The sequence below is a fragment of the Pinus tabuliformis genome, chromosome 6, assembly GCF_031772625.1.
Source record: "Pinus tabuliformis cultivar Carrire ecotype Pingquan chromosome 6, CPIR1, whole genome shotgun sequence".
NCBI classification, from domain to species: Eukaryota; Viridiplantae; Streptophyta; class Pinopsida; order Pinales; family Pinaceae; genus Pinus; species Pinus tabuliformis.
The window spans coordinates 50,911,854-50,939,613 of NC_142292.1; the positions used below are offsets into that span (position 1 = coordinate 50,911,854).

The following is a 27,760-nucleotide window of genomic DNA, read 5'->3' on the forward strand; positions in this document are numbered from 1 at the left end:
CACACTGGGTTTCTTCTATTTTATACTTTGTGTCGACCAAAAGGAATTCATCTAGGTTATGAACAGGAGGCAAAACAGGACTCTTGACAACCAATTTCCCCTTTCCTTTATGACAAGACATCTTCAATTGTAATGGAAGCTCGGAAACATAGTACTACCATATTGCAATTTATTGGTTTCAGGAGAGGAATGCTATTGCAGAGGGCGTTGGTGGACTTGAAAACCCTTGGGTCTTAACCTACATGGATCAAAAGAATGGCGAAAGGAAATAATGCAAGGTGATACAAATTTTTTGAAGTGAGAGGGGGGGAGGGGGATTATTAAAGGAAATATTACCATTTTGGAGCTTCGCATTAAAGGAATTATATGTTGGCAAGAGAATTCAATAACCAATGTCCACATGACTTTTGACGGGAGAATCTAATAGCCAACAGTAGTACAACTGTTGGCTAGAGAAGTTAGTAGCCAACGGTAGTATGACGTGGGTGGTAGGGTGACGTGGATGATAGGGTTGATGACGGGTGGTGTGTTGTGGATGGAGCGAGAGAAAGCGGGAGCGGGAGTTAGTAAGCGACGGTTTTCGGGGGGTGGGGTGCAAGCGGTAAGGGGTAAAGGATGGGAGGCCCCCGAAATTGCTACGGAGCTGCCATGTAGCCTTCAACAGATTTTATAAACCATTTTTCGGACCCCCCCCCCCCCCACCTGTTAAGTCTCGAAAGCTCGAGGGAGGGGAGCACCAAACATCGTCCTCCGCTGTTGATCCAGGCAGGGACGATCTCTGTCTTTCAATGGTGTCGATGCTTTATCGAAAGCACAAAACATCACATCTTGTTTTTAATTAGAACTTTAAACAAATCTTATTACTAATTAATCAATATTAACATAATTAAAACTTATGGCAGCATTTAAACTAGCGTGCCCCTTTGGGGTTTTTAATTTTATTTATTTTTTCTTTTATTCCCCTTTATTTATTTATTTATTTTCTTTCTTTTTCTATTTTCATAATTTCTTTTCTTTCTGATTTTCTTCTTTTTCTATTTTTCTTATTTTTTCTTTTCTTTTTTCCTTTCTTTAATTTTCTTTTCAAAAGCCAAAACAACTTAAAATGAAAAAAAAAATACAACATCCCAACGGGATAAATAGCTTAATAATCATACCTTGATCACTATATTTATAGGACCCTAACAGGGGTGACAAAAGGTGGAGACAAGAGTTTAGTGGGGGCCTCGTCTCCCTCACCGAAGCGTCAAAGGGTTTAATGTAGTGTGTCAGGCATGCCTCTTTTGGCATGGATTTGTCAATGCTTCTAGAGATGTGGAGGGCTATATCAATGCGAGCATTTGGTTCTATATTTTTTTGGTTGTTAGGGGTAATGGGACTAGTGTTGGCGGTAGTTTTTTAGTGTTGGTTAATGCAAGGTTGATTTTTGGCTGTGTCATCCCCTACCTACCAAGTTGTGATGATCGACGAAGGAATTTCAGTCGGCACTGGTGGAGGTGATAATGTTTGTAGGGAAATACAATATAAGGAGTTGTGGGATCAAAGTTCAAGGTGGTGACTACCTGAGTCTCGCAGTAGTGTATTTGCTTGGGTGGTTCGCCAATGGCTGGGGGAAGCTCGAAGGACGCGAAATTTGGGGTTTCTTACGACTTCTTATACCGGGTGAAAGCATGAATATGGGTTACACTTTTAGGACAAATGTGGTGATGAAATTTCAAGGTTTTCCTCTTTTATCGAATTGAAGCGCTCAAAATTCATATAAGCATTGTGAATTTTGATTTAGAGTAAAAGGACAAATTGTGGAGAATTATGTTGTTTTCCTAATGATATTTTTTGCAAAAATATTTAGTGTCATATAATATGTCAATTTTCCATTAAATGAAATGCTTGTCCTTGCAAATTTTCACAAAACTTAAGAGGTATGTGTGTGTTCACATAGGATAACTTTTTTCTAAAATGTGTAATTAAAAATATATATATATATATATGAGCATGATCTACACGAAGAGAACTAAGTTTTTCATATTTAAGATTTATTTTTTTATGTAAAATTACATTTTTTTATTATTTTTCAAAGTTGGTGAAGTAGTATTTCAATTGCATTTTGGAGACACACGTGTTCACGTAAGCTTTTTTTCAACTCTTTAAAAAATTTTAAAAATCAAGAGTACCTTTCTCAAGAGGACTCATAAATGAAGATAGTGGTATTTTTTTAAATATTTTCATTGTGTATAATTTATGATATTGAGTTTTCATTCAGCCCCTTTAAAATTGTATAAAAAAATTTCAAGCGTTATGTTTAAAAGAAATTATATGAAAAATATCATATGAATTCTAAAATCTCAAACTCATACACCTAAGGACAACTTTAGCCCTAAGTCCGCTAGGGTACAAAATGGGGTTGCAGGGAATTTTGCAGAACGAGCGCTGAAATTGTGGATTTTAGGACCTCAAAATCTCGATCGAACGCTTAAAACACTCGATCGAGTACTTAAATTTTAGATTCAAATAACTCAATCGAGCTATTTTTAAATTCAAATAGCTTAATCAGCCTATTTTTTAGCACTCAAGGAGCTCAATTGAGCGCTTAAATGGCTTGATCGAGCCATCATTTTTTCCATCCAAACACACCCTCTTTCACCAAAAAGTGTAACCCAGCTCCATATTTTCACGCTACCCTACTAAGTCACAATTATCCTACTCTTAAGAGAAGCACTATTATTTTTTCTTGGTGGAATGTTTCTTTGTTCAATTGATTGGTCAAATTTTGTTGGGTTGTTATCAATATGTTGACAGTGAGAATGGAGAGGATCTCAAGTCCTAAGCTCCCCGAGTAACCATTTGAGTTTCAAAAGGGAGCTTTGGTGTGTTTGGTTTGTGGCATGGGGAGACAAGGGAAACAATTGTCCTCCGGAAGTATTGTTGAGTTGATATTTTGCTGTGAGATAGTGTTTGAGTGGATCGCGAATTTGTTTGAGTCCTGAATAGCGTTTGAGCCCGTTGTTGCCGGTGTTGGCGTTGGAGGGTGTTGAATCTTCTGAGTCTATATTTGGAACAAAGCATTTTAAATCTATAAAGACTGAAGAGGAACTAAGATCTGGTTTAGAAGGTTTATGTCAATCTGAATCTGCTTCTGGTAATTCTGCAATAATTGAGCAAGAAGAAACAAACCCAACTGTAAACTGGAAACTTCCACTAGTCTCTCCTCAGGATGTTTATCGAGGACTTTCCTCTTTTAATTTCCGTGCCCTCAGCCAGATAAAAATCAAAGAAAAATCCATTAAAGTTGATTTAACATTGAATGTTATGTTGACCATCTCTCTCCTAGAGGCCAAACATATCAAAGCAGCCCTCAAAGCTGGTTATCAATACGCTCATCTGGGGATGGTGAGAATAGCACTGAATGCGTTGCATATAAAAGGCCAAAAAGCCTATGTATTCTCAGCCCTATTTGATAATCGATGGACTACATTTACACAAGCCATGATAGGTGGCATTGAGACAAGCCTTGCTGAAGGCCCTGTACAGTATGATGTTTTTCCAGACTTTTCTGTTGCATTAGATGACCCAAATGTCCTGCAATGCCTAACATTAGGTATTCAGACTGTAGGATATGAAAACTTCAAAACAAAATCAAAAAATTTGGCCATCTTTTATATTACTTGTGTCCGATTTTATAATACCACAATTCCTGCTGTATTGCACACCCCTGACAAAGATGAAGGCCGAGTCACTCTCATCCAGTATGACTCATCCTGTAATCCTGTAGCACCAGTCTATGTTTCCCGCAACGATTTGTGTCCTCCTGACGACTGGGTAACCAATTGGGGAAAACCCATAAAAAAACCTGTTGTTGCAGCACAGTCAATCATTACTGAGATTGACGGTAAAGTTACCACAAGATTTCCCAGAGTCAATACAGTTCAGCATGGTGGACCCTCTGTTTCTGTCTCTGCAGTTCCAACCACAATTAGCCAATTACGTCCTGCTCAAACCTCTGCACCTCCGCAATTTGTAATTGACCAAGCAGTATATGATTCCATCATAAGATTATTTTCACAACCAAACCCATCTCAACCATTCAGCTCAGTTTGTGATCATCCACACTGCTCAAAAACATTTTGCCAATTCTCCTCTAAGCCGCCTACACCACATGGTGAGTCATCAGACCGTCACAGGATCAATATGATCAGATTCACTCCTCCGTCTGATTCCTCCGAGGAGAACTACAAAAAAGTGGTATTCTTTAACCCACAAGAAGAACTACTTGTACATACAGTTTCTAGTTCTTCCACTTATGGTTTGGACTATGTTGATTCTTCACCTATTCCTGAATACAGAAGAAATCCTATTGATAGGATTCCAAAGCATGTAGAAATCCCTTCTGATTCAGAGATAGTTGCCTTTTTAAAGATTTTTAAAGGTATTAGTCCATATGATCCAGAAGATCAATGGAAAAAGAAAATGTTCAATTGGGATATGTTTACACATGAAAAGAACATTTGTACTTCGAAGAAGTAATGCTTCTTCCAAGAGATGATCGCCCTGCCTTCAATAGACAGAATGTTGAGAAATGGAAAGAATGGATGAAGACAGAAAATCAGTGGATATCATTCTATGAATGGTATTACCCTTCTGCAAATGTAATAGAACAATCCTTGATGAAACAATTCAGAAACCAAGCAAAGCAAAAGAGAATCAAGGATCCAGAGAAATTTGTAGAAGAAAAGCTGAAAGAAAATCCTATAGTAATTCCTCCTCCTTTGAAAGCCCATGCTTTTCAGCCAAAGATTCAGAGCATGTTAAACAAGCCAAATATTCCCAGATCTCTGATTACTATTCAAATTGAAGGAGAAAAATTACTAAGAAAGATTTGTTCTCAGCTCCAAGCAAACATGATGCGGACTGGAACTCCAAATAAACACAAGTGGGAACTCCTTGACGGAAGCCTTTTGGAAACAGACACAGAGTTTCCCCCTTGGAAGAATTTTGTGATAAGAAGTCAAGATGGAAAATTGTACAAATTGCTTCCATCTCATGCTGATGATCCTAACCTAGTAGCAAGAGATGCTGTTGCTGCTACTAATTGGACTAATTTAGCTCTGTCTAGTCTTGACAAATTTGTCAGCTCTAAATTTGAGAGTATTGAAACTGCTAATTCTGAAATGAAGACCATGCTTGAAAGTATTCTGAGAAAACAAGATTATAACACAGTTTGTCTGAATAGCAGCGTAACTACTCTAGCAGAAAATGATAAGGCTATTGCTAAGAGTCTTGACAGATTATCTTTACAGACAGGAAAAGAAATAGTGAAGATCAGTAATTCCCTAGATATTGTCAAAAAACAAGTTTGGGAAGTATCTCAAGGGATAGAATCCCTGAAAAAGAAGCCTAGGGTCGAAGCTTATAAATCTGCAACTATATTTTCGGAACCCAAGACTTTTGTTCCATATTCTATTACTCCTTCTATAGAAAGCCTCATCAGGACACCCAGTTCTATAACCTTTCCACCGCCTACCTCCTCTCATCCATATTCTTTGTTTGTAAATCCCAGTTTCTTTAGCCCACATCCTGCCATAAAACAATCCAAAGAAACTGAAGAATCAAGCAAACCAGAATCCTCTAATTTCATGTTTGAAGATTCATCCACTAAAGACGAAGAAGAAAGTTTTGATACAAGTATTCATAAGATAGAAGCATCACTATTTGACATGAGTCTTCACAAGATAGAAGCAGAACCACAAATTGAAGATCTTGAAATCTGTATCAATAACTTCTCTGTGACAGACCAAGAACAATCTGATGATGATAAAGATCAGGTCAATGCTACATCTTCTAGATTGAGATGGGAGACTACTTGGAACCTTGCTCCTGATCGCAGAGACCTTATGAAATTTGAATATCATAAGGATTGGTCTGCAAATTCTACTTACTCATGGAATATTGACAATTGTACTGAGGCTGAAATCATGTCTGTTTTACATTCCATGCTTGTTTGTTATAGGACTTATCTTGCAGATGACATAGGTCCTACTAATGCTACAAGAAGAATAATTGGAGGATTTGAGGGAACATTAGATTCTTGGCTAAAAGCTGAGACATTGAAAGAGCCAAGCCTCCTTGCAGATTGGGAACAAGCTGTTGTCTTAAATGAGGATGGCACTACTCACATAAACCCTGTTACTCATATGCCTGTCAGCAATATGATAGGAAAACTCCTCTATGCCATTACTGTCAATTTCATTGGTTTCCCCCAGATAACCAATGATATTACGACCATTACTCTGCTAGCCATGAAATTGCATAATATGCAGCACTTTGATGAATACTTTAATGAATTCCTTCACAGATTGCACACATTGACTCCAGATCTCATTCTTGAGCCAAAATGGAAGGAAATTTTTGTTGCATCCCTTCCCCAATGGGTTTCTTCTGCTATTGTCAATAAATTACCAGGGAAGGTTGGTGATTATAAATTTGGTATAATCAGATAGGCTGTAAAGGCTATCATTGTTGAATTATGTTCACAAATGAAGATTGCTAGAGCAGCTACTAATCCTAAAAAGCCTCATGGATACCAGCAGCTCTGTAAGCAATGGCACCTTGGTAAAGCTGGAAATTCTGAGGGGCATAAGAGAAGAAAGAAAAGACATTTCAAAAAGAATTACCAGATTTCCCAAGAAAAACCAAAAGGAAAACATTACAAAGCAAAACCTTATAAGCATACAAAAATGTTTTCCAAAGACAGAGAAATAATTTGTTACAATTGTAACAAAAAAGGCCACACAGCTCCAAACTGTCCAAACAAAAAGAAGGATTCATCTAAAAAGAAAGTTCAATATAGAAATAAGAAAGGAAAGATAAATTCTTTTGATCTTCCTAGCAGTTGTGATGAGCTTGTATCTTCTGATTCTGGGTCTGAAAATGATTTTAACTTTGTTGACTCAGAAGAGTCATCTGATGAAGAATTTTGTAATGACCCACACTGTACAGAATGTAAATATTGTGACTGTGATGATCCTGATGTGTGTACATGTAATGCAGTCAGAATGATGAACACTGATTATGATGAGACCAGCAAAAATATTTTTGCACAAATGATGGCTGCTACTGATCCACAGATGAAAGATATGTACAGATCTTTGCTAACAGAACATTTGAAGAAAACACCTTCTAATCTGAAGAATTCTCCAAATAAAGGGTATGTACCTCCTGCTACTCTTTTCTCAGTAGACGCCTTAACCAAACAGTTTAGAAATGAAGATTTTGGAGAAGATCTGCCACAGACTTTGCCTGCAGTCCATCAGGCAATTAAGGAATTGAGAAAAACAATCAAGGAGAACAGGAGACTGTGTGTTGAAAAACACAATGAACTAAGTCTAAGGATATTGAATGCACAGGCATCTCCTGCCTCTTCATCACAAGGCCCTATTTCAGGAAAAACAGAAAACTGGACTTATCATCCAGGACAAGTTCAGCAGCAGTACAGCCGGGAAGAAGGAGAAGAAGAGGAAAAGGCAAGAACAGATTTTGGATGCAATAGCATGAACAGAGATGTCATGTATTGTGTCAAAATGAAGGTAAAGATTGGAAACCAGTATGAGTTCTGGAAAGTTCTTATGGATACTGGTTCTAGGTTAAATATTGTAAGTGATATTGTAGTTGGTATGCATCATCGAAGGCCAACAACATGTCCGAGGGTGATTACTGCAAGTGGTGATATCCCCACTAAGTATGAAGCAGAAATAGATGTTCTGCTTACAGAAAAGATCGGAGTTCATTTGGTTTGTCCCGTTGTCCCAGGACTAGACTGTGCAATGTACCTTGGGACCCCATTTTTTCAGAATTTTAGCATGCATGGAGCAAAATTTGATACAAAAACCCAGAGGTATGGATATTTTATCAGCTTTGAGAATAAGGAAGTCTTTTTCCCATTTACCAATTCTAATTCTCCAATTAGGATTAAAAGACTGGAGAGAATGGAAAATCTTCTGGAAAAAATGGAAGTAAAAAGAGAAGTATTAAAAACAGAAGAACATTTGGATAATGGAAAATATGCCCCTGAAATAGCAAATCTCACTGCTAAATTCAAAGAGTGTTGTTCGTACGATCCAAATGCTTTCTGGCATATTAAGAAACAGGAAGTAGAGCTTCCTCTCAAAAAAGACTTCAGTGGAAAATTAAGGAGGTCCAAAGCAGTGGCAATGAATGAAGAACAGATGAAGCTCTACAGAGAAGAAATAAAGGATCTCTTAAAGAAAGGGCTTATCAGGAAAAGTAAGAGCCCCATAGCATGTTTTGCATTTTATGTTAATAAGCATGCTGAAATTGCCAGAGGAAAGCCAAGGTTGGTTGTGAATTACAAACCCTTGAATAGTATTTTGGATTATGATGCATACCCTTTGCCAAAGCCATCCTCCATACTTGCCCAGATATCAAAGTCTAAAATATTCTCCAAATTTAATCTCAAATCTGGTTTTTGGCAAGTAGGAATCAAAGAGGAAGACAAATGGAAGACAGCATTCTCTGTACCTGAAGGACATTATGAATGGAATATCATGTCATTCAGCCTAATTAACGCTCCTTCAGCCTTCCAGAGAATAATGGATGAAACTTTTGAAGGAATGGAGGAATTCCTGAAAAAGTATATTGATGATTCACTTATTCATTCTGATAATATTGCTGACCATGTTAAACATTTGAAAATCTTTCTCCGCAGGGTCAAAAAAATGGGTATAGTATTATCAGAATCCAAGATGAAGTTATTTCGGCCAATGATAGACTTCTTGGGTTACAATATACAGTATGGATGCTATACTGTAATCCAAAGGAGTTTGAATTTTGTTTATCACTTCCCTGATGAAATTAAGGATAAGACACAGTTGCAAAGATTTTTGGGAAGTCTGAATTACATTTCTAAGTTTCTGAAGCATTGTGCACAAGAAAGGAAATTGTTGAATAAGAGGCTTCAGAAGGATCCAATTCCATGGAATGGTGACTGCACACAGGCAGTCAGAGCAATAAAAGAGAAAGTCAGAAATATTCAGCCTCTCTCCCCTATCAGAGAATAATGGGAGAAAATCATTATGACAGATGCTAGTTATGAAGGTTGGGGAGCAGTCTTGTGCCAAAAGAACCCCAGCAGCAAAAATGAGATTGAGATAAGTCAATATGCATCTGGATTATGGGCCAAAAATCAATTGAATTGGTCAAGTCTGAAGAAAGAGCTTAGAGCAGTTTGTTTGGGAATAGAAAAAATCAGAGATGTTGTCATCTACACCAAGTTCACCATCAAAACAGATTGTCAAGCATTAAAATATGCCATTCACAAATGTGATTTTGAAGACGCTGCTATGGTAAGATGGATTATGCAACTCAGTCAATATAACTTTGATATTGAATTTGTCAAAGGAGATAAGAACAGTTTTGCAGATATGTTGAGCAGAGAGTTTTTATCTGAACATTCAATAATGAGTCTGCAATGCAATTTCATCAGATGACATGAAGATATTGTAGAAATTGAGACTTCATCTGGATGGATTTCATATGATTTGGAAACAAGTCTTCTAGACCATGATGAAGATTGGCGACCGATAAAAGAAGTCAGGTACAGGACAGGCATTGATTTCCTTTGGACAGATCCTCATCGAGATGAAGCAAATAATGAAGCTCTTGAAGCCCTGGATTATCTAAGGCAAATCGGGAGCATTGCTTATGTAATTGAGAGATATCATGAAGATGATAACAGGATCACTAGTTGTCACATAACATTCAGAAGGTTTGACAATCATCTTCACAGGGGAAATTATGATTTGGATCGGCAGCAACAGGCTTTCTACACAGCAATGAATCTGCAGAATTTTTCTACTAATATGTTTTATTCCTTGCAGTTTTCTTTTTTGTTTGAAGATACTCCAGTAGAAGACATGGAAGAAGATGACCCTGTTCCAGGATGGTTCATGGATTGGTGGGAGAAATATGGCTTATCCCCACTTATCATGAAACCATACTCCATGGGCTTGTTGAAAATACCAAATTTCAGTCCTAACAGCACGATGATGACATTGGTTTTGGATAAAACAATAGGAGATGTGGTAAATATCAACAGTACAGATTTTATGAATGGTGTCAGAAGATGTGGACATGTGAGGTGGTTCGTAATGAATCACTACAAGTGCAGGAAAATAATTCCGAGTACCAGCTACGAAGAATTCCATCAACAAGCTGATCCAGAATTAAACCCATTCATGAACCTTAATGAATTAGATTTACGAGATCCTCATGATAATTCAACTTGGGAAACTGAAAAAGAAGTGTGGGTACAATATTATTCCAATTACTTAATTGAAAGATGGAATTACCAGTACTACACTTACCCACAAATTGATTATTAAACCTTTGATTGACGTCTTTCCAGCCGACTATGGTGTTGGAGTGTGGTGCAAGAAACTCAAGTATTCCTCGGTGCGCACGGCGTGGAGTGTGGTGCAAGAAACTCAAGTATTCCTCGGTGCGCACGGCGTGGAGTGTGTTACCGACGGGGTTGGCATGACTATTTTGGAGGATCACGGAGGGTGGAACTTTTTGATTTACTGGTGCAATTTGGTAAACCTTTGGTCCATTCTTTGACGGCGAGGCCAATCCCATCGGGGCATGGGTCCACAAGGCCACAGAGCAGTGCATCTTGAAGAAAATCATGATCTAGGAGAGGAGGTTGAACCTGTTGTGCACTCTTTGGGCATACTTGAGATGCCTCCTCCCTTTGATTCCTTGGATGACATACTTTGGCAAAATTCATAACATTTGGAGAAGATGGCTTGGTTTCAGCATGAGGAGAGGAACGAGGTTACCAGTTTCATGAACAACCTCCAACAAAACTGATGGTGTATGCAGGATAAAATGGTGTCGATCTCTCGTCCGAAAAAAAGGATCCAAAAAAGTCTAGTGCACTTGGAAGGCTAAATGGAGATGTTCATGAAGATTTACATCCTCCCCCAACTCCTAATAATAGGCAAGGTGATCTAGCCCCAATCCTCCTTCCTCATTAGTAATGAAGATGGGTATTTTCAATTTTTGGGATAATTTTGTTTATTTTGGATTATTTGTTTCTGGTTATCTAGTTGTCTCAGCTTGTTTTTAATGTGGTTTTGTTTTTATCTTTCGGCCAACAATTTTAGTTGGAATGAGACCCATAATTTTGTGATAGGTGATCTCTCACGATGTATCCTACACTTGAATTAATAGAAATTGTGTAAATCATCTTCCGGATTCATATCGCATTAGGTTTGTTGTTATGATCGACGTTTCGAACCAACAACGGTGGTTCATCATCAGGATGAGAAAGATTTATGGAAGACTGGTCTAAAAATTGTTGATTCACAAAAAAAAAATCTCATTATAAAAATAAAAATTAAAAAAAAAATAATAATAATAATAATAATAAAAAAAAGAAGAAGTAGAACATTGGGAAAGTCATTGATTTTTATTAATGTCTGGTGGAAGTATTTTCTCACATGCATTTTTTTGTTGACTCTACAGAGAATTGTCTAATTTAATGCCAGTATGTAATGTTATAAAAATAGAATATGGACACTATAATTACAAATTTTGATAAAATGTGAATACAAAGGAAAAAAAATGAAATAACCCAAAAGAAATGATAATATCCAAGAAATGTATATAAATGGAAAAAAGAGGGTTGGGGCACAATGCATAAAGTAATGAAGTACTCGAAAATTTATTCAAAAAATAAGCATGATTTCATATATATGTATGTATGTATGTATGTAATCAAACACGTAGAGTGGTGAAGCCCCAATGAATACAAAAACAAAGTGATGTTTTAATTCATGCTTTAAGCAATATTTAGGGGTAATTAGATTCTTCTTAATATTAATTAGTTTGTTAGACCTTATTTAATATATGATGCATTTTATAATGACACAATATCGAAAGACCATAACTTTACCTTATCACATCAAAAAATAATGAATTACATACAAACTAGCTCATTCACATATGGCAACTTCTTGTGTTTAGATGCACAAGATTTTTGCCCTTACTACTTTGCAAGCAAAATCATATCATAAGAAATTTGGTCATTACACTAATAATCTTCTCTTGGTGTAAGCCAAAAAGTCCAAAGTTCTACTTTCTAAAGCGCAAGAAGACATTGTTTATAGAAAATATAGAGATATAAGATCTTGATCCTCCAATCCTCTTTCCAAGCAATCAAGAACTTCTTTCTGCTCATAACACTACCAAAGAACATGCCAAGTCTTTATCTAATTATAATAAAAAGAGTATGAAGATATGATAATAAATGGGATTATGTTAAAATTTAAAGCAACAGGGGAGTCAAATTGAAAATGGTATTCCAATAAAGGATGAAAGAAATCACTCATCAACCAACACAATATCTTAAGTTACTTGTTAACATAAATACTTAGACCTTAGAAGCATAATTAGCATAGTGTAACTTTTCTAATTTTAATGGAAGCCTTTTTCTTATTTTGGGAAAAATGAGGTGTCATTTTTGTAGCATTTGATGAAGGAATTACGAAAGCATTAACATGTTTTTAAACCTTTGGTCTTACTTAAGGACTAGCCTGGATCCATATTAACCTTGAATTTATCCAACACTAAAAATCATAAATCCCTTAGGTTGTAAATCTTGTTTATGGTGCAAAAACTTTGGAAAAGTTTACACCTTCAGGGATTTCATCCCTCTTGACACATGATAGATGTGATTGAGATGGATTTAACATTGGTTATTATTAAAGAATATAAATTTTCCTAATTGAAAAGATAATATGATGTTAGCATTAACTCATTCATTCACATGTGGCACATCTACCCCATGCTATTGAAATTGGTGGACTTTTCACAAGTGCCACAACCATTACATTTTGCATCATTAATAGCTAAATAGTCATTTTTATAATATAACATTATGGTTAATGCCAACATAGTGAACCTTGATATATTGGCTCAATAACCCTCTTAAAGAATGTGCCCTACTTATGTGGACTTATAATCTCTCGAGATAGAGGACACCCTAGTTGAGATGTATATAAGTCAACAACTCAAACCTCATTTGTAAATCATCTTTTAAGATGATTGGGCTTGGGCCCTATAATGCAAGTGTTTAAAGCTTACGAGCACTACACATTTGACATTCTTTGGCATATTCTTTTTATGTTTATGTGCATTTGTGCATCTCATGTAAAGTGCACTCGTGCTTGGGCTTTTCTCTCAAGAAAAAATTGGCACTAGTGTTTTTCTCTTTTTACTGTAGGTTTTTGGGTTGGAATTTTTATTCCATTTAGTGAACTCATTTTCTTTGTGATCTCTACATATATTGGGTTTTAGAATGTGCTTTCTGGCACAATTAGTCCAAAGGCCATCCATTTAAGGTGTCTCAACAAATCCATTAACTTCACTATTCTTTTGCAAGTTACATACCATGTATGGCATCCTCTATTATTATGAAACACAAAAGTCACACTTTATAGAGTAGTCATTATAGTAACAAGTTTTCCACATTCAAGCATGTGCGAATATCCCATGATATGTAGTAGCCCACTTCATCAACGTAGCAAGCCTTCTTGGCCCCTATAATTACATGATGTTACACATTTCACAATCCAATCTACACATGCTTACCAAAGACAAATGTATCTAGATAAATACTAGCATTGAACATAAAACTATGTTGTCTATTCAAATATTATTATTTTCCATGCAATAAGTGCATGTTAGTGATGCTATTCAACTAAAACTATGCAAATGCAATAAGATTTCTAATTTTAGTCGAGCAATTAATATTGTAGATGATTGAGTAAATCTCCATTTTCTAGTTGAGGTGAATATTTCCTATATTTATCCAAATGTGTAGGAGTTAGATGAGGGGGTGCCATCTAGAGTTTGACATCTAGTTTTAGTCACAAAGAAATGTTGATGGGTTGGGATCTCCTAGTGCTAGCAATTTAGAATGATTCCTCTAAATTGTATTCTTTTAACAAAATCAAACATTTAGTGTGGCCGTGTGTGCATATAATCACATTATTTATAAGAGTATTGTTCATATACTTGAAACTTAATTCATAACTACATAGAAAATTATGTTAATTTAAAATTACATGATGTATGATAATTGGGGAAATCAAATTTAATGCATTGTACAAGTAAATGGTTTTAACAAGTTATGCTCTAAATGTTGATACTTTCAATTCATTTGCATATTAATAGAGCAAATATGTATAAATGATATATTTCTTATCAATGATAGTCATAACAGTTGAGCACTCAACTTTGTCATTGGTAAACATGGAATCATGTTCTAATTAGTATAAATTCATCTTAACTCCAAAACTATTAATCACCGAGAAGAATACGATGCTTAGAAGAATTAAGGCTATAAAATTGATATATGTTAGTTTATTAACATATTTATTTATTTAAATATAATAAATAGTTAGTTTTGATTTGAGCATGAGAAATTACACCACACGTTTTCCTTTATACATTAAGTTATATGACAAATCTCTTCCACCCTATATTGTAAAATGCATTTCACTTCTTTCACTTCTTTGACGAAGTATTGACAAACCACAAACCACTCATTGTTGAATGCGTATGTGATTCAATAATAGTACTTGCTCTTGTTTGGATCCATTTCCCTCAAGTTTCAACACCCAAAATAGATAACTAAATAGCATTTAGATTGTGATATAACTTAATAGTATCAATTATGTTATCCACCTCTTTTGCATTGAAAGTGGTCTTTAAATACTGTGATAATTTCTATCGTACCAAAAGGTGTTTTGATCTTTAAATTGATAAAATTTAAAGAGATCAAGTACAATCATGTTGTTATACTTCTATAAATATTGTTTAGTCAACCAGCTTTTGACAAGCGATGCACTTCAATATGCTCACTATAGTCATATCTTCATCCTCCGCATATTAACAGTTAGGAAGGTGAATTGTTACAATGTTATTTGATTGAGAAATCATTTGTGAGTACAAAATAAAAAGAAATGTTACAATTATAACCCTCAAGAATTTATTATTTAATAAATATTGATGATTGAAACTTCGCATTTATCCAAAAACCTTTCAAAATGCTTTTATTTAATATATGAGATCAATAAAGAAGTCAATCGCTCGCCTTTTCAGTTTAAAATAAAATGGAATCAAGTTTAGTGATGTCATCATACACAACAATGGGAGCCAGGCAAATGCAAAATGTTTTTATTTTAGCAACGGGGCACAGAAGTGCAATTTTTTTTAGTTTTACCAATGAACTTGTTCAACTTAAATAATTATTATTGAAGAGACACCTCTCCTCACAACTTAATTATTCAACCACAACACCTTCTCTCTTAATCATACTGTCACGATTGATACTCTTCTTGCCCATACTTAACATAAAAAATCTATTTTCCTGTTCTTTTAAAGCACCCGCTAAGCCAACATATGCAAGTTGTCGTGTTTCCAGTCCTCTCATAATACATTTGTGAATTACGTTACCCTGTATTGATTCATTTGTTTCTCCTCACAACTTAATTATTCAACCACAACACCTTCTCTCTTAATCAAACTGTCACGATTGATACACTTCTTGCCCATACTTCACATAAAAAATCTATTTTTCTGTTCTTTTAAAGCACCTGCTAAGCCAACATATGCAAGTTGTCGTGTTTCCAGTCCTCTCATAATACATTTGTGAATTACGTTACCCTGTATTAATTCATTTGTTTAATATGTTATCCTATATTTTATCCAGTATTCGCATCCAATTTCCAGTCTTTAGCTGTCCAATGATACCTACATACTCTTCCAACTAAAAATGTGAGCAACTGCTTTAAGCATCTTACAAATGTTTATCAACTCTGTAATGTTCATACGCAGAAGAAAAAAGTAGAAATTTTACCCTTCAAATATGTTCAATATAGATATTGCTACTTTTCCTCCCCTTTGTCTCCCCTGCAAGTTCAACCTTGGGCAATTGACAATCCTTTTGTGCACCTTGACCCTGAATGGAATTCTAAAAGGCATAATCAAGAAAAGAAAAAAGCTCGATCAATTTAAATCGAATGTCTCTATACATATTGGTAATAAGCCAGTGCCATAAAGAAATAGTATAGTATAGGTTGTTCCATTGTATTGACAACACCAATAACATCTTAATACACATCATTTTCCTGATATCATGGAACTCATATCATTTCGACAATTTCTACATCGTCCGTAATGGTCAATGTCTTGCATGAACTTGAATGACGGATGGCAATTGTGCCTTGTTCGAAATAGAGTCTATTAAGCTAAGAATCAGGCAAACCCTGTATTCAGTATTGACCAGCTTTGTGCGTAACAATGTTAGTGTTAAATACGAGAAATCTGTAATCTTATGATTAATGCTCAGTTTTCTTTGCCGCTGGGTGGCTGAGTTTTATACTAAATAAAGTCTAGCGTTGAGACAAGTTCTCGGCGTCCTTCCAATATGAAGCATCTAATACAGATGAAAAATGACATTTTCCATGCAAAATAAGTTACTTTGTGGTTGTGCTAAAATTTTAAAATCTGAAACAACTACCTTCTGCTTGAAATTTAGAAATACATTTACTCTTGATTTAGGCATGCTACATACTCTTGTATCATCAAAGGCAATACTGCTCTAGAAGTTGAAAAAAAAGAACACAGTACTTGATAGAGCGCATTCAGCTTGTCTCTAGAGTGTACAAAAAATTGCCTGTAGCCATTAAAGTCCAGGTTGTTTGGATCAAAATCCATAGGAAACCTCAGGAGAACATCATAAAACCACATTTTACGGCACCCTTAAACAATTATAAATCAAGCCAATGAGAAAATTGGCTTTGCTTGATATGGTATGAGCATCATCAAACATGAGTGCTTCTCCCGGGAACAATTAAGTCATACAAGCAGCTATTTATTCGGCTGCACGTGTATGCCATTTTTGTTGGTACTATAAATGTTCGAAATATGTTTCCAGGCAACAAAACATCAGTGCCAGTAGTTTTAATTGACCAATAATGTTGGCATCCTCAACTTCCTAGAAAGACTCTTCAACTTACATCACTACTTTTGTTTGGTCTCGACAGGAAGCTCAATATCCCCATTTTCTAAAGGTCTTCCAGGCAAACAGGCTTTGAATGCAGTCATGGTGGCTACAGGTTCAGTTGATACTGGACATGAAGCAATTGTAAGCACATCAGGAACCAAAGGCACTGGTCTGGCAACCCTAGGTGCTACAACAGTTGGCGGATTTATTTGCCCTGATCCAGCAACAAGTGGTTCAGCCTTGACAGCCTCTGAATATTGGGTGGCTGTTCAGGCAGAAATAATCAACAAAAACAAATAAATAGATATACTTGTACATCTCAGAAGAAGATCAATCATGCACTTCTCTTACTAGAACTTTACAGAAAAAACAAATGGTAGCTACTTCAAAAGATAATTAAAAGCAATCCAGAGGCATAAGATAAATATCAAAAGTGCTTGCAGTGGGACATGAATATAAACAAACCTCTCCATTTTCCAACTGTCACAAGCTCGCGCAGATAATCACGAAATTTCGTCAACACAGCTCTCTCTTGTTCAGCATAAATCTGCGTTGCATGTTGACTGTAACGACCTCTGGAAGGAGGAATTCCTGAAGGTGGTGCAGAGGCTATAAAAATGCTATCCTGTTCATCACACATCAGTGCTAAAGTTCCTGGTGACACAGCCCTTTGCTTGCGGGCATCAGCACCACCATCTGACTCAGAGTCATCTACGCCATTAGAAGAGGTTGACCCAGCAACAGCCTTTTCCCCTTTATCAGCACCCAACCTATCATCTTCAGTATGCCGATTTATATCCTCTTCATTTTGGGCTGCCAGTACCTTTGAGTTTTTGTATTCTCCCAAATCATTCCCTTCCTGTGTTTGTTTGTCTGCATCCTCATCTTGCAAACATTTCTCCTCTGTTTAGCAAAATGCAATGAAATTTCATTTAATAAGAAAACTGTATATAAACTTCAAGAGCATTGAAATATCAAATTGTACAAATCAATTCACACAAAAAATGAGATCAGAGATTCTTTGCAACTAATGCCTTTACAGTGTAGATAAGTTAAATAGCAGTGAAGGAATAAAACCACCCCAGATTTCGCATATTTGGAAAGACTGGAACAATGTTCCCTAACAGTTCAGGATAACCATAGGAAGATATATTTACCTGCACAAGTTTTAGCAGCCTCTCCAGATACAATGACCAACAGCTTGCATAGCTCCTTAACAGCATCTGGCTGGACCACATCAGCCAATAGAGATCTGCCAAGAAATATAAATATGAAAACTCAAGATTCGATAAACATTGTGCCAGAATATAGAAACTCCTAAAAGATATCATGACAGTAATACCATACTTGTAGGCAACCTTTGTTGATGGCATTCCCACAGGTGCAGTAGGACGCAGTGTTGGAATAGAAGAAATGGGAGGATTCGATGCTGAACTGGTACATTTTATATTATTGGCCTGTTAAGGAACATTTAATGAGTATTTCAACTAATGCTCTGCCATATAGTGTAGAACAGTGAGGATTGCAGAAAAGAAGACATGAAAAGCATATACAAGAAGCATTTCATTTTCTTACAGGGCCAATAATTGCAAAGAAAGTAAAATACCTGCAAAGGTTGAGTCAACCTGTGAGTACCATGTTCTTTTGGTGCCTGTCCAAGCACAAGTTCTTGAGTTTTCCTCTTCTTGTTTGGTGAAGGTGATGCATAACCAACAGACATTACCGTTGAACCAATAGAAACGTTTGCTGCTAATTGAGCATAATTCAAACTTGCAGCATGCTCTCCGTGGAATAGGGCCCTTCGCTCTTCACTGCCTTCATAGTTCTTACAATCCATGCATTTGCAATTTTCTGAGCATAAAATATTTGCTTGGAAACATTCGCAATACTTTTTCAAACATCCAGACTTCTTGCAATGGCACCCTTTATTATGTTTTCCTGCAAGAGGTTGCTCTCCCAGATCTTCCTGATTTTACGAAAGCATTCAGAAGAACATTAACAACACAATCAGAATACCATCAAAATGTAACAAGCATGGATGTGAAAAACATATTTCTACATCATAACCCCAAGCAGTGATCCACTTCAAAATGCCAATATATCAGAAAACCTTTTTGACTTATGTAACTTCCTGAGAAAACTACACACACGCACAAATAAATTGTAACATTGGAAAGAACATTACAAATTGACAAGCAAATACCCTCGTACTCATTACAAGAACACACAAACTTACAAAACATTCAGAAATCAAAGCGTTACCAACAATATTGGCATACCATTGACTATGGATATGTCAGTAACGTGTAAGCAAAATAAACTAAGATGTGTTTGTGAGTGTATATTTTCACAGCCCGTAATCATGTTGATGTAAGTTTCTGGATATAAACATGCACACAGCATATATCCAGAAACTTACATCAACAAAACTAAACTGTGACCAATTAAAATATTAGAAATTCTTCTTAACCCATGAATCATCTTGCGATACGCGTAACACACAAATTTACACGAAGTCACTCCAGAAACAATTATTTGCAATTATATAAGGCAGTGAAAATATAACACGTCAAACTTGATAGGAGAGTGGGTAAAAGAGTAGCAGCACCAGTAGCAGGGGCACTTCCCACGATTAAGCAGATTTTCATGTTGCACTTGAAGATAAACATGTTTTAGTCCAAATCATCAAAGTTAATATTAACAATGATAAGCATGTGAAATTTTGTTTGTTTAACTTATAAGAGAGAGTTGTCACACCATTTTCTCAAGCACAGCCCCTCAAAGATAAAGACTTTCAATAATAATGACCAATCAAGGAAGGGTACCAACAAACAAGCTGTTACCTTGCAAGTGCTAAATTTAGCATATATAAGATTTCAGTAGCTATAATATCCTCTTCAAATTGAGGATTAATGAGAGACGAATTAGCCTATCCAACCCTGTAGGCTATAGTCTTGATAAAGTGGTAAAAACCCCATTTTTCCAAATTTGGGGCAAAAGTTGGGTCGGCTAGGGCAAAAGAACCTAAAACTAGGGGTTGCATCCACAATCCCTCACATCTTGAAGCCCATGGAGAAATCTATAATAAGAGAGGAGTTGAGACCAAATGATCATGATTGTGTGGATCAATTCATTTGTTTCTTGAGCATTAGCTCTGAGGGTTTTAAGACCCCTTTCTTCTTGTCAATTTGGTGGTGAAAGATTCCACCCTAGATGATACCATTCTAATTTTTCTCTCTCTTCGGGCACAAGAATACTATCTAGAAAGGCAGTGAAATTTTGTTGGTTTGATACCTTGTTTTGGCACAGGAACATCATCTGACAGATAGCAAGGGTTTCTATTGGTTCTTGAAGCTTGTTCTGGAACAAGTTGCGAAGGGAGCTCTAGTCCAGATAAACAAACCCCTCCTAAGACAGAACCTAAAGCGAGATTTCCCCTAAAGCGGACCTGTTGAGAGCATAGAAACAGCGGAATTCTGGTACAGCATTGTTGGACAGACCGAGCCCTAGTTTCTGAAGCAGAGACTATCCTGGATGCTCAGTGAGGGAGGAATCAAAATCGCAGTGGTATTATAATAGATTTCTGGGGAAGCGAGAGATTCTAGGCTAAAGGAAGCAAGTTATTGTGAATCGGTGGCTAGAAAAATCGGATCCTGTGGCTTGAAGAATTCAAACTCTTGTTTGGAACTCAGATCTGGTCTGGAAGAGACCCCTAGAGCCATCCAAGCTCGGTCTGTGGGAGAAACACCAGTGTACAGGCTAGCAAGGGCACTCCACCCTGTAGCTTGAGTTATCTTCTACAGTTCGGACCCTACAACAGGAAGGAGTGACGACCTACCAGGTCTATACTTCACAATCAGTAGCCTTAAAACACTAAGACTACACTACAAGTCTTAACAAAGAGACTTCAACCCTTCCTATCCCTCACTCTCTGATTAAAATTGAGCTCATATCAGTTATACATGAACATGGAAGGATTGGTTTTCAGAGTTTACCAAGCGCGGCGCTTCTGTAGGCTAATGCGACCTTTTTGTCACCTGGCACGACCCATTTGTCTCAAGGGCGACCCATCTGCTCCAGTGCGACCTTTTTGTCTCGGGCGCGACCTTTCTGTTCCTGGCTGACCTTTCTGTTCCAGGCGCAACCCATCTGTTTTTTGTTTTTCTGGCACGACCCTTTCTCAACGCATTCACAATTCTCTGTCATTCATCCTTTGCTCTTCTAGATCACGATCCAAATTGTCCCAATATGTGTGATTCCCTTGATTGCTCTGCTTTGGAATCCTTTTCGCTTTGATGGTGATTCAATTGTCAATTCTCTTAATCACAATCTCCCTCAACTAGATAGAGACGTGATTCAACACTGTCAGAATCCACAATAATTCCTTGTGGATCATTCTGACGAAATTGTAATCTCAGTTGCAAATTCTTCACAAAGCACTACGATAATCATCTATCTCATCTCATCACTACCTCCTACTCCTCCTTCACGATGATTTTTGTGTTGAATGTTGTGAAGGCCATTACAAGGTCGATCATTGTATCTTGAATTTAAGATTCTGCTACTGCGAACAATAAAGCCTGCAACACATAATACTCAATACATATAAAGTTAAGATCTAAACAATGTGATCAAAGGAATTCCATCCCACAAGTTCTACATTAATTCCACATACACTGCCCCTGTAACCTATAATCCCTAAAATGGATAATATTTACCACATGAAATTAAGATTTAATCATGCAATAAATGGGATAGTTTCTTCAAAGCACACACTCTGCTCTACTACACGTAGATTCCTTCAATCTACACTTTAAATTACAGACTGTGTTTTCACCACATGCACATAAAAATGTATTTCATTAACCAGTTTCAAATCTATACAATATTTGGCCTGATTTCCAACATGGGCACGCAACCCTGGCCTTTCTCTCCACATTCCATACTCACCTCTTCTCTACATGCCCCTCTTTGCTTACAATTACAAGAATAATTACATAGTTATGGATCATTCTGGTTCCTAGTTCTTCTCCATAGATCTCTCAACTAGTTCCTAAAATCTCTTAATGATCCCTTGAGGATCTCAACAACAGTTCTATATCTAAATTCTGCCTTTATGAGCAGATTATACCAAATCTCTCAATCCACTTTTAACTCAACTAATTTCCTATTCTAGGATCTCCTAATCTCCAAGATTTTTATGAGATCTTCACAAGTATAACATCTCTCATATTCTCACATAATTGAGAATATTTACATTTAAAATCGCATGCACATATTTCTCGCTCAAATTATTAAAAATATACAAAATTTCCTATTAAGAAATCAAATTCATTATCAAACATCAGATCCCCTAAGTCAACCAAATATACAATGATTTTCTTGAGCAGGATGCTCCTGCATCAAGGATAATTATAACAGTGGCTCGGGTCTGATAATAGAAAGGAGGCCGAGGCTGTTGCAGGCAAGAACTGGTCGTCTAAGTAGGATTGGCTTCCCGAAATTATATAGAACAGAACTCTATGATCTCTGGTTAGGGAAATTGAATTTGTTGAACTCAGTTCAATAGTTAATTTGTGTGGTTCGCAGTTCATTCTGTTGTGGAACTATAGTTGTTTGAATTGGATTATGTGTTGATATGTTGATGATCAATATATTGTTCTACCAAGATTGTTGCAGTGTTGTTTTCGCAAAAGAATTGACCTCCTGAATGTTATAGTATTTACTATTTACTGCATCATTGAATGCACCAACAATTAACTGCTATAGGAAACCCTTGGGCAGAAATTACCCTAGACTCTTACAGTAGCATGCTTGAACATAAGTAAGTATCATCCTGAGTTCAGATAGTATCACTATGAACAATAGAAAGAAAAAAGGCTTGTAAAAACCTTTTCCAATGAAAAATCCCTACACCTCTGCTCTACGAAGCTAGTATATCAACCTTTAAAACATATGCAAACATTCCTTCCTATTTACTGACCGTTGGGAAAAGATAGTTGCTACAAATTAGGCTTTACCATACAGTCATGTCCTAAGCCTGTGACAAGACATAAATTCAACTGCCCAAATATCACGGTCCCTAATTCATATGCAAAAAAGCAATGGATAAGCATCTTCATCAAAGCTTGGTATTTCATATAGCGTGTGTACAATTACACCACACATCTAAAACTCCCATTTCCACAAGCCCTTTCCACAATTTCCTGTAGCACTGTGCCAAATGCCTTTTTGATGTCGACAAAACAACACCATAGTTCTTCATTTTCAGTGTCACATGTCTTCTCTATCATGTGCCTTAAAGAAAGGCAGTGTTCAATGGTAGAGCATTTTGATCTGAAACTCACTTGTTTCTTGGCTCTTTTTCTTCTGCCCACTTGCTGATTTTATTTTCATTAGATTATCAATTTTCTTGGCAACGATTGGGCTAAGCATTCTGGAGCTATAGTTTTCTGGATCATTCATTTCCCCTCCTTTAAATATAGGCAAAATAAGGCTTGTCCAACCTTGCATAAAACCTATTACAACCATTTAATTGAATAGTTTTGCAATTTATTAACTGATAAATTTCTATCCCCAGTCCAAATTTTCCACTTGGAGCCCATCTATGTCTCTTGCCTTTCCTAATGCTAGCGGTGTAATGCCCTCTTTCACGTCCATTTCAATGAATACTGTTTCTTTTGTGCTCCTTTCCGAGGCGCTCTTTCTTGCAGGCGACTTCTAAGTTCTCATAATGTTTCTTAACATGAATCTACTATTACTCCCTTGAGATTAAATTCTCCTATACCTGTTTCTTCACATCTAGTTATCTCTAGTTATCTTGTCTGCTTTCCACGAACTTGTTTTTCTGAAGCTTTATTACTTGCTAGTAAATGTCCACGTTCTCATTGTTTTTGTGTATTCTATAGTTTCTCCTAGCTCCCTTGCATTCATCATTGAACCAAGGGTTGACCAAAAAGATGTTAAAGTCCCTTCTTTTCACCTCCCTTTAATGCGAATAGCCCCCATTAACTTGTTTCATCTTTTATTCAAATTAATTTCTATACTCATAAGTTCCAACTGCATGGAATCAATGTTGATTTGGAGTAGCATCAGATGTGCTCTAAGCCTCAAATTTTGCAGGGAGGCTTGGGCGCATGTATTCCAAAGAACCTAGAAAGTGTTTTGGGAAATTCCACCCATAAATGATTTGACTAAAATAACTAATATTTTTAATGGGGTTCTTAAGTCTAAACTTAGGAAAATTAAAATATTAATGGGTATTAATCTAATCATGGGTGAAACTTCAAAAAAAAAGAAACGGATCAAGCCAAAAGGATTTGAGCCTTTGATTAAGATTTAATCTAGGTTGTTGGTTGTCCAACAGGAAGATATAAGAAGGGGCTTGAGGGTCATTTGGAAGACACACTGAGAGATCAAGAAATCAATTTTCTGAAGTGAAAAGTTCTCAGGAGGAAAAATCGATTGAGGAGATTTCTTGCAACAGAGGGTGGTCAGAATCCAGAAGAAATAATTTCCAAAGAGTACGAGACAGAGAGAGGACAGAAAGACATCCAAAGGAAAGTTGACACTATCCCACGCAGTGTTGACGCAGAGGAAGCGTAGTCCTTGAGAGGAAGTCGAGTTTCATGCTAAGGGAAGTCGAGTTTCAGTTGTCGGAAGTTGGGGTGTGAGTTTGGGAGGCAGAGGATCAATTTTATCAACCAACAGAGGCTCCAGAAGAGGGGAAACATAATACCCCCCAGCAAGGCTGACGCAGAAACTATTAGAAGTGACGCAGTTTTGCGCAAAGGCCACGCACAGGGTGACGCAAAGCCTCCAGTTCAAAAGGATCAGTCACTGATTCTCCCAGTGACAGGGTGAGATCATTTCACCAATCTTTGTTCAGTATTCTCTCTGTATTGGATTGCTAGTTGAGCACCCTAGAATTGTACTCAGATTTTCTCCTGCATAATAATAAAACCCTCAGAGCTGTTGCACCGATTTTCCCGCATTGGGTTTTTCCGAGGACATTTGTCCAAAAATAACGGTGTCCTATGTGTTTGTATTTCCTTGCTCAGTTTCTATGTTTCATAATCATATTTAATTTGGTGTAGGTTGCTTCAGTAATTACTTCAATATTTCAAGAAGAAATCTTAAATAAGTTTATAATGTAATTTACGATCTAGGTGAAGTAGATTCAACTGGTTGCAGTATGATTCCAGAGATTGTTAGATCTAGGAATTTTCACATGGTATCAGATTTGTTGATGTGAAACAAGAGGGAGAGCAGATCTAGCACTGAAGCAAGGGCCAACTTGCTGCAGCAAGCAGCGGTTCGAATCGCCTGAGGGATTGCGCGACTCTAGCCAGGAGGGCTATATTTCCATGGGTGTCTCTCTCTGAGTGAGCCGACAAAGAGGTAAGACTGTCGGATCGAGAATTTGTCGAGGCAGAGGGAGACACGCAGAGCTAGAGGGATGCAGTTTTCTACAACATAAGTGTAGGGTAGAAAACTCGTCGAAAGAAGGAAGAAAATCACATGGTGAGGGAATACTTCGTCAATGGTCTCTTGTCGAGGAAATCAATATTTCTCATTTACTGAACAGCAGAGGAGCAGCAGAATTACCAGCTCCATCAAGGAGTGTGTAAGGCATCCTAGAAGCTACGCAGTAGGGAGAAAGAGGGAGTCGTTCGACATTTTTTTGGAGGATATCGCAACCAGTGGCTTGAGGGATCAGGGCAGGTTGGATAGAGCATCCAACTACATCATCTGGAAGGCTAGAATGTCTTTCCTTCTAGATGAGCATGTCCTTAAGACGTATGTTGATAGTGTGGTAGTTGTCCCTGCGAATGCAAATCCACTAAAGAAGTACAGATCAAAAAATGGCAAAGTCCAAGAGGATGATCCTGGATGGATTCAAGGATCACGTGGTGTGTCACGTTGCTAGCAGAGGGACTACTAAGGAGATGTGGGATACCTTGGCCACATTGTATCAAGGACATTCCGAGCAGCGGAAGATGTACTTAGAACAGAAGTTGAGATCTGCACAGATGTAAAAGGGAGAATGTGTGGATCCATTACTCACGAAATGAAGGAGACCCATGATGAGTTGTCGATTGCAGAGCACACACCTCAAGATTTGGAGTTAGTGAGACTGGCTCTAAATTTTGTCTCGAATGAATGGCAAGTCTTTGTCCAGAGTATCCTGGGGAGAGCAGCATTGCCAAATTGGGACGAGATGTGGGCAGCTCTAAAACAAAAGGAGCTGAGAAGAGACTTGGTCAAGGTCAAACTTGACGGAAGTAGTAGCAGCAGTGGGTCGAAGCCTAAAGTAGAGGAGGAGAATAGCACAGCCCTTACATAGAATGGATAGCAGGGGCAACAGAGACAAAAGAAGGATATCTCCAAGGTTAAATGTTTCAGATGTGGCGAGATGGGCCACTATGCATCCTAGTGTCCTTTGAAGAAAACGGACAAGGATGAGAAGCATGATCCAAAGGTTGTAGCTGCAAAGATACCTCCAGGAGGGAGGTGGGCTGGTATAGAACTGTAGTTCGATAGAGCTACAGATGGGCAGGATCCTTCATGAGCCCACCTCCTAGATCATCACCTTGCTAAGAGGGCCCATGATCAGTAGTAGCCGGATGGTGGAGTTTTTCAGTTGGTGCCATGGAGTGTTGATTCGACAGATGCAGTAGTTAGTAGTGCCAGAACGTGAGCATAGCAAAGCAGAGAGGCAACAGTGTGTGGAGGCACAGTACAGACTTCAGCAGTGAGTGGCTTCAGAAGATAGCGTGGGACTTGCAGCAGTCAGGATTTCAGCACCAAGGTGTATCCACTGGATACTTGTCTAGTTTTTGGTGTTTTCAGTTGCTTCTCTCAGCAGTTGAGTTGCAGTACGGATGTAGTGTTAGCAGTGGCAGTGTTAAAAGCATAGTAGAGGAAGAATTTGAGAGGGAGTTGTAGTACAGATGTAGCATTGGCAATGGTAGTGTCAAAGGCAGCAGTACAGTAGCAGCAGCAGCGTAGTAGTTGGTGGACAGCATGTCAGACATCAGCAGTGCAGAAGACTATGCTTCCGAGTCAGAGCAGTATGCAGTAGCAGTTTATTGCTAGAGCACATTCCTCGCTAAGAGGGAGTGTTGATTTGGGGTAGCATCAGATGTGCTCTAAGCCTCAAATTTTGCAGGGAGGCTTGGGCACATGTATTCCAAAGAACCCAAAAAGCGTTTAGGAAATTCCACCTATAAGTGATTTTATTAAAATAATTAATATGTTTAATGGGGTTCCTAAGTCTAAACTTAAGAAAATTAAAATAATAATGGGTATTAATCTAATCATGGGTGAAACTTCTAGAAAAAGACACGGATCAAGCCAAAACGATCTAAGCATTTGATTAAGATTTAATCTAGGTCATTGATTGTCCAACAGGAAGATATAAAAAGGGGGTTGAGGGTCATTTGGAAGACACACTTAGAGATCAAGAAATCGATTTTCTGAAGTGAGAAGTTCTCAAGAGGAAAAATCGATTGAGAAGATTTCTTACAGCAGAGGGCGGTGAGAATCCAGAAGAAGGAATTTTCGGAGTACGAGACAGAGAGAGGACGAAAAGACATCTAGAGGAAGGTCGACGCTGGCCCACGTAGTGCTGACGCAAAGGCTACGCAGTCCTTGAGGGGAAGTCGAGTTTCC

The 27,760-nt window shown here is 37.4% G+C and overlaps 1 protein-coding gene across 6 annotated transcripts in view; it reads right to left on the minus strand.

Annotated features, from left to right (window-relative positions):
- Positions 1 to 15,379: 15,379 nt before the first annotated feature.
- LOC149257159 (protein tesmin/TSO1-like CXC 5) overlaps positions 15,380 to 27,760 on the minus strand; it is a 110,744-nt gene continuing 98,363 nt past the window's right edge. For 2 of the 6 annotated variants that reach the window (XM_089413669.1, XM_089413674.1), the window contains exons 5-9: positions 18,693 to 19,052; positions 18,434 to 18,543; positions 18,244 to 18,338; positions 17,552 to 17,989; positions 16,602 to 17,351 (exon numbers count right to left, since the gene is read on the minus strand). In XM_089413669.1, the coding sequence (XP_089269795.1) occupies positions 17,104 to 17,351; positions 17,552 to 17,989; positions 18,244 to 18,338; positions 18,434 to 18,543; positions 18,693 to 19,052 (1,251 nt within the window). In that variant the 3' untranslated portion in view covers positions 16,602 to 17,103. Of the gene's footprint in view, positions 16,052 to 16,601; positions 17,352 to 17,551; positions 17,990 to 18,243; positions 18,339 to 18,433; positions 18,544 to 18,692; positions 19,053 to 27,760 lie in introns of those variants that run through there. The other 4 variants (XR_016256687.1, XR_016256686.1, XM_089413681.1 and 1 more) reach the window with 4 other exon arrangements.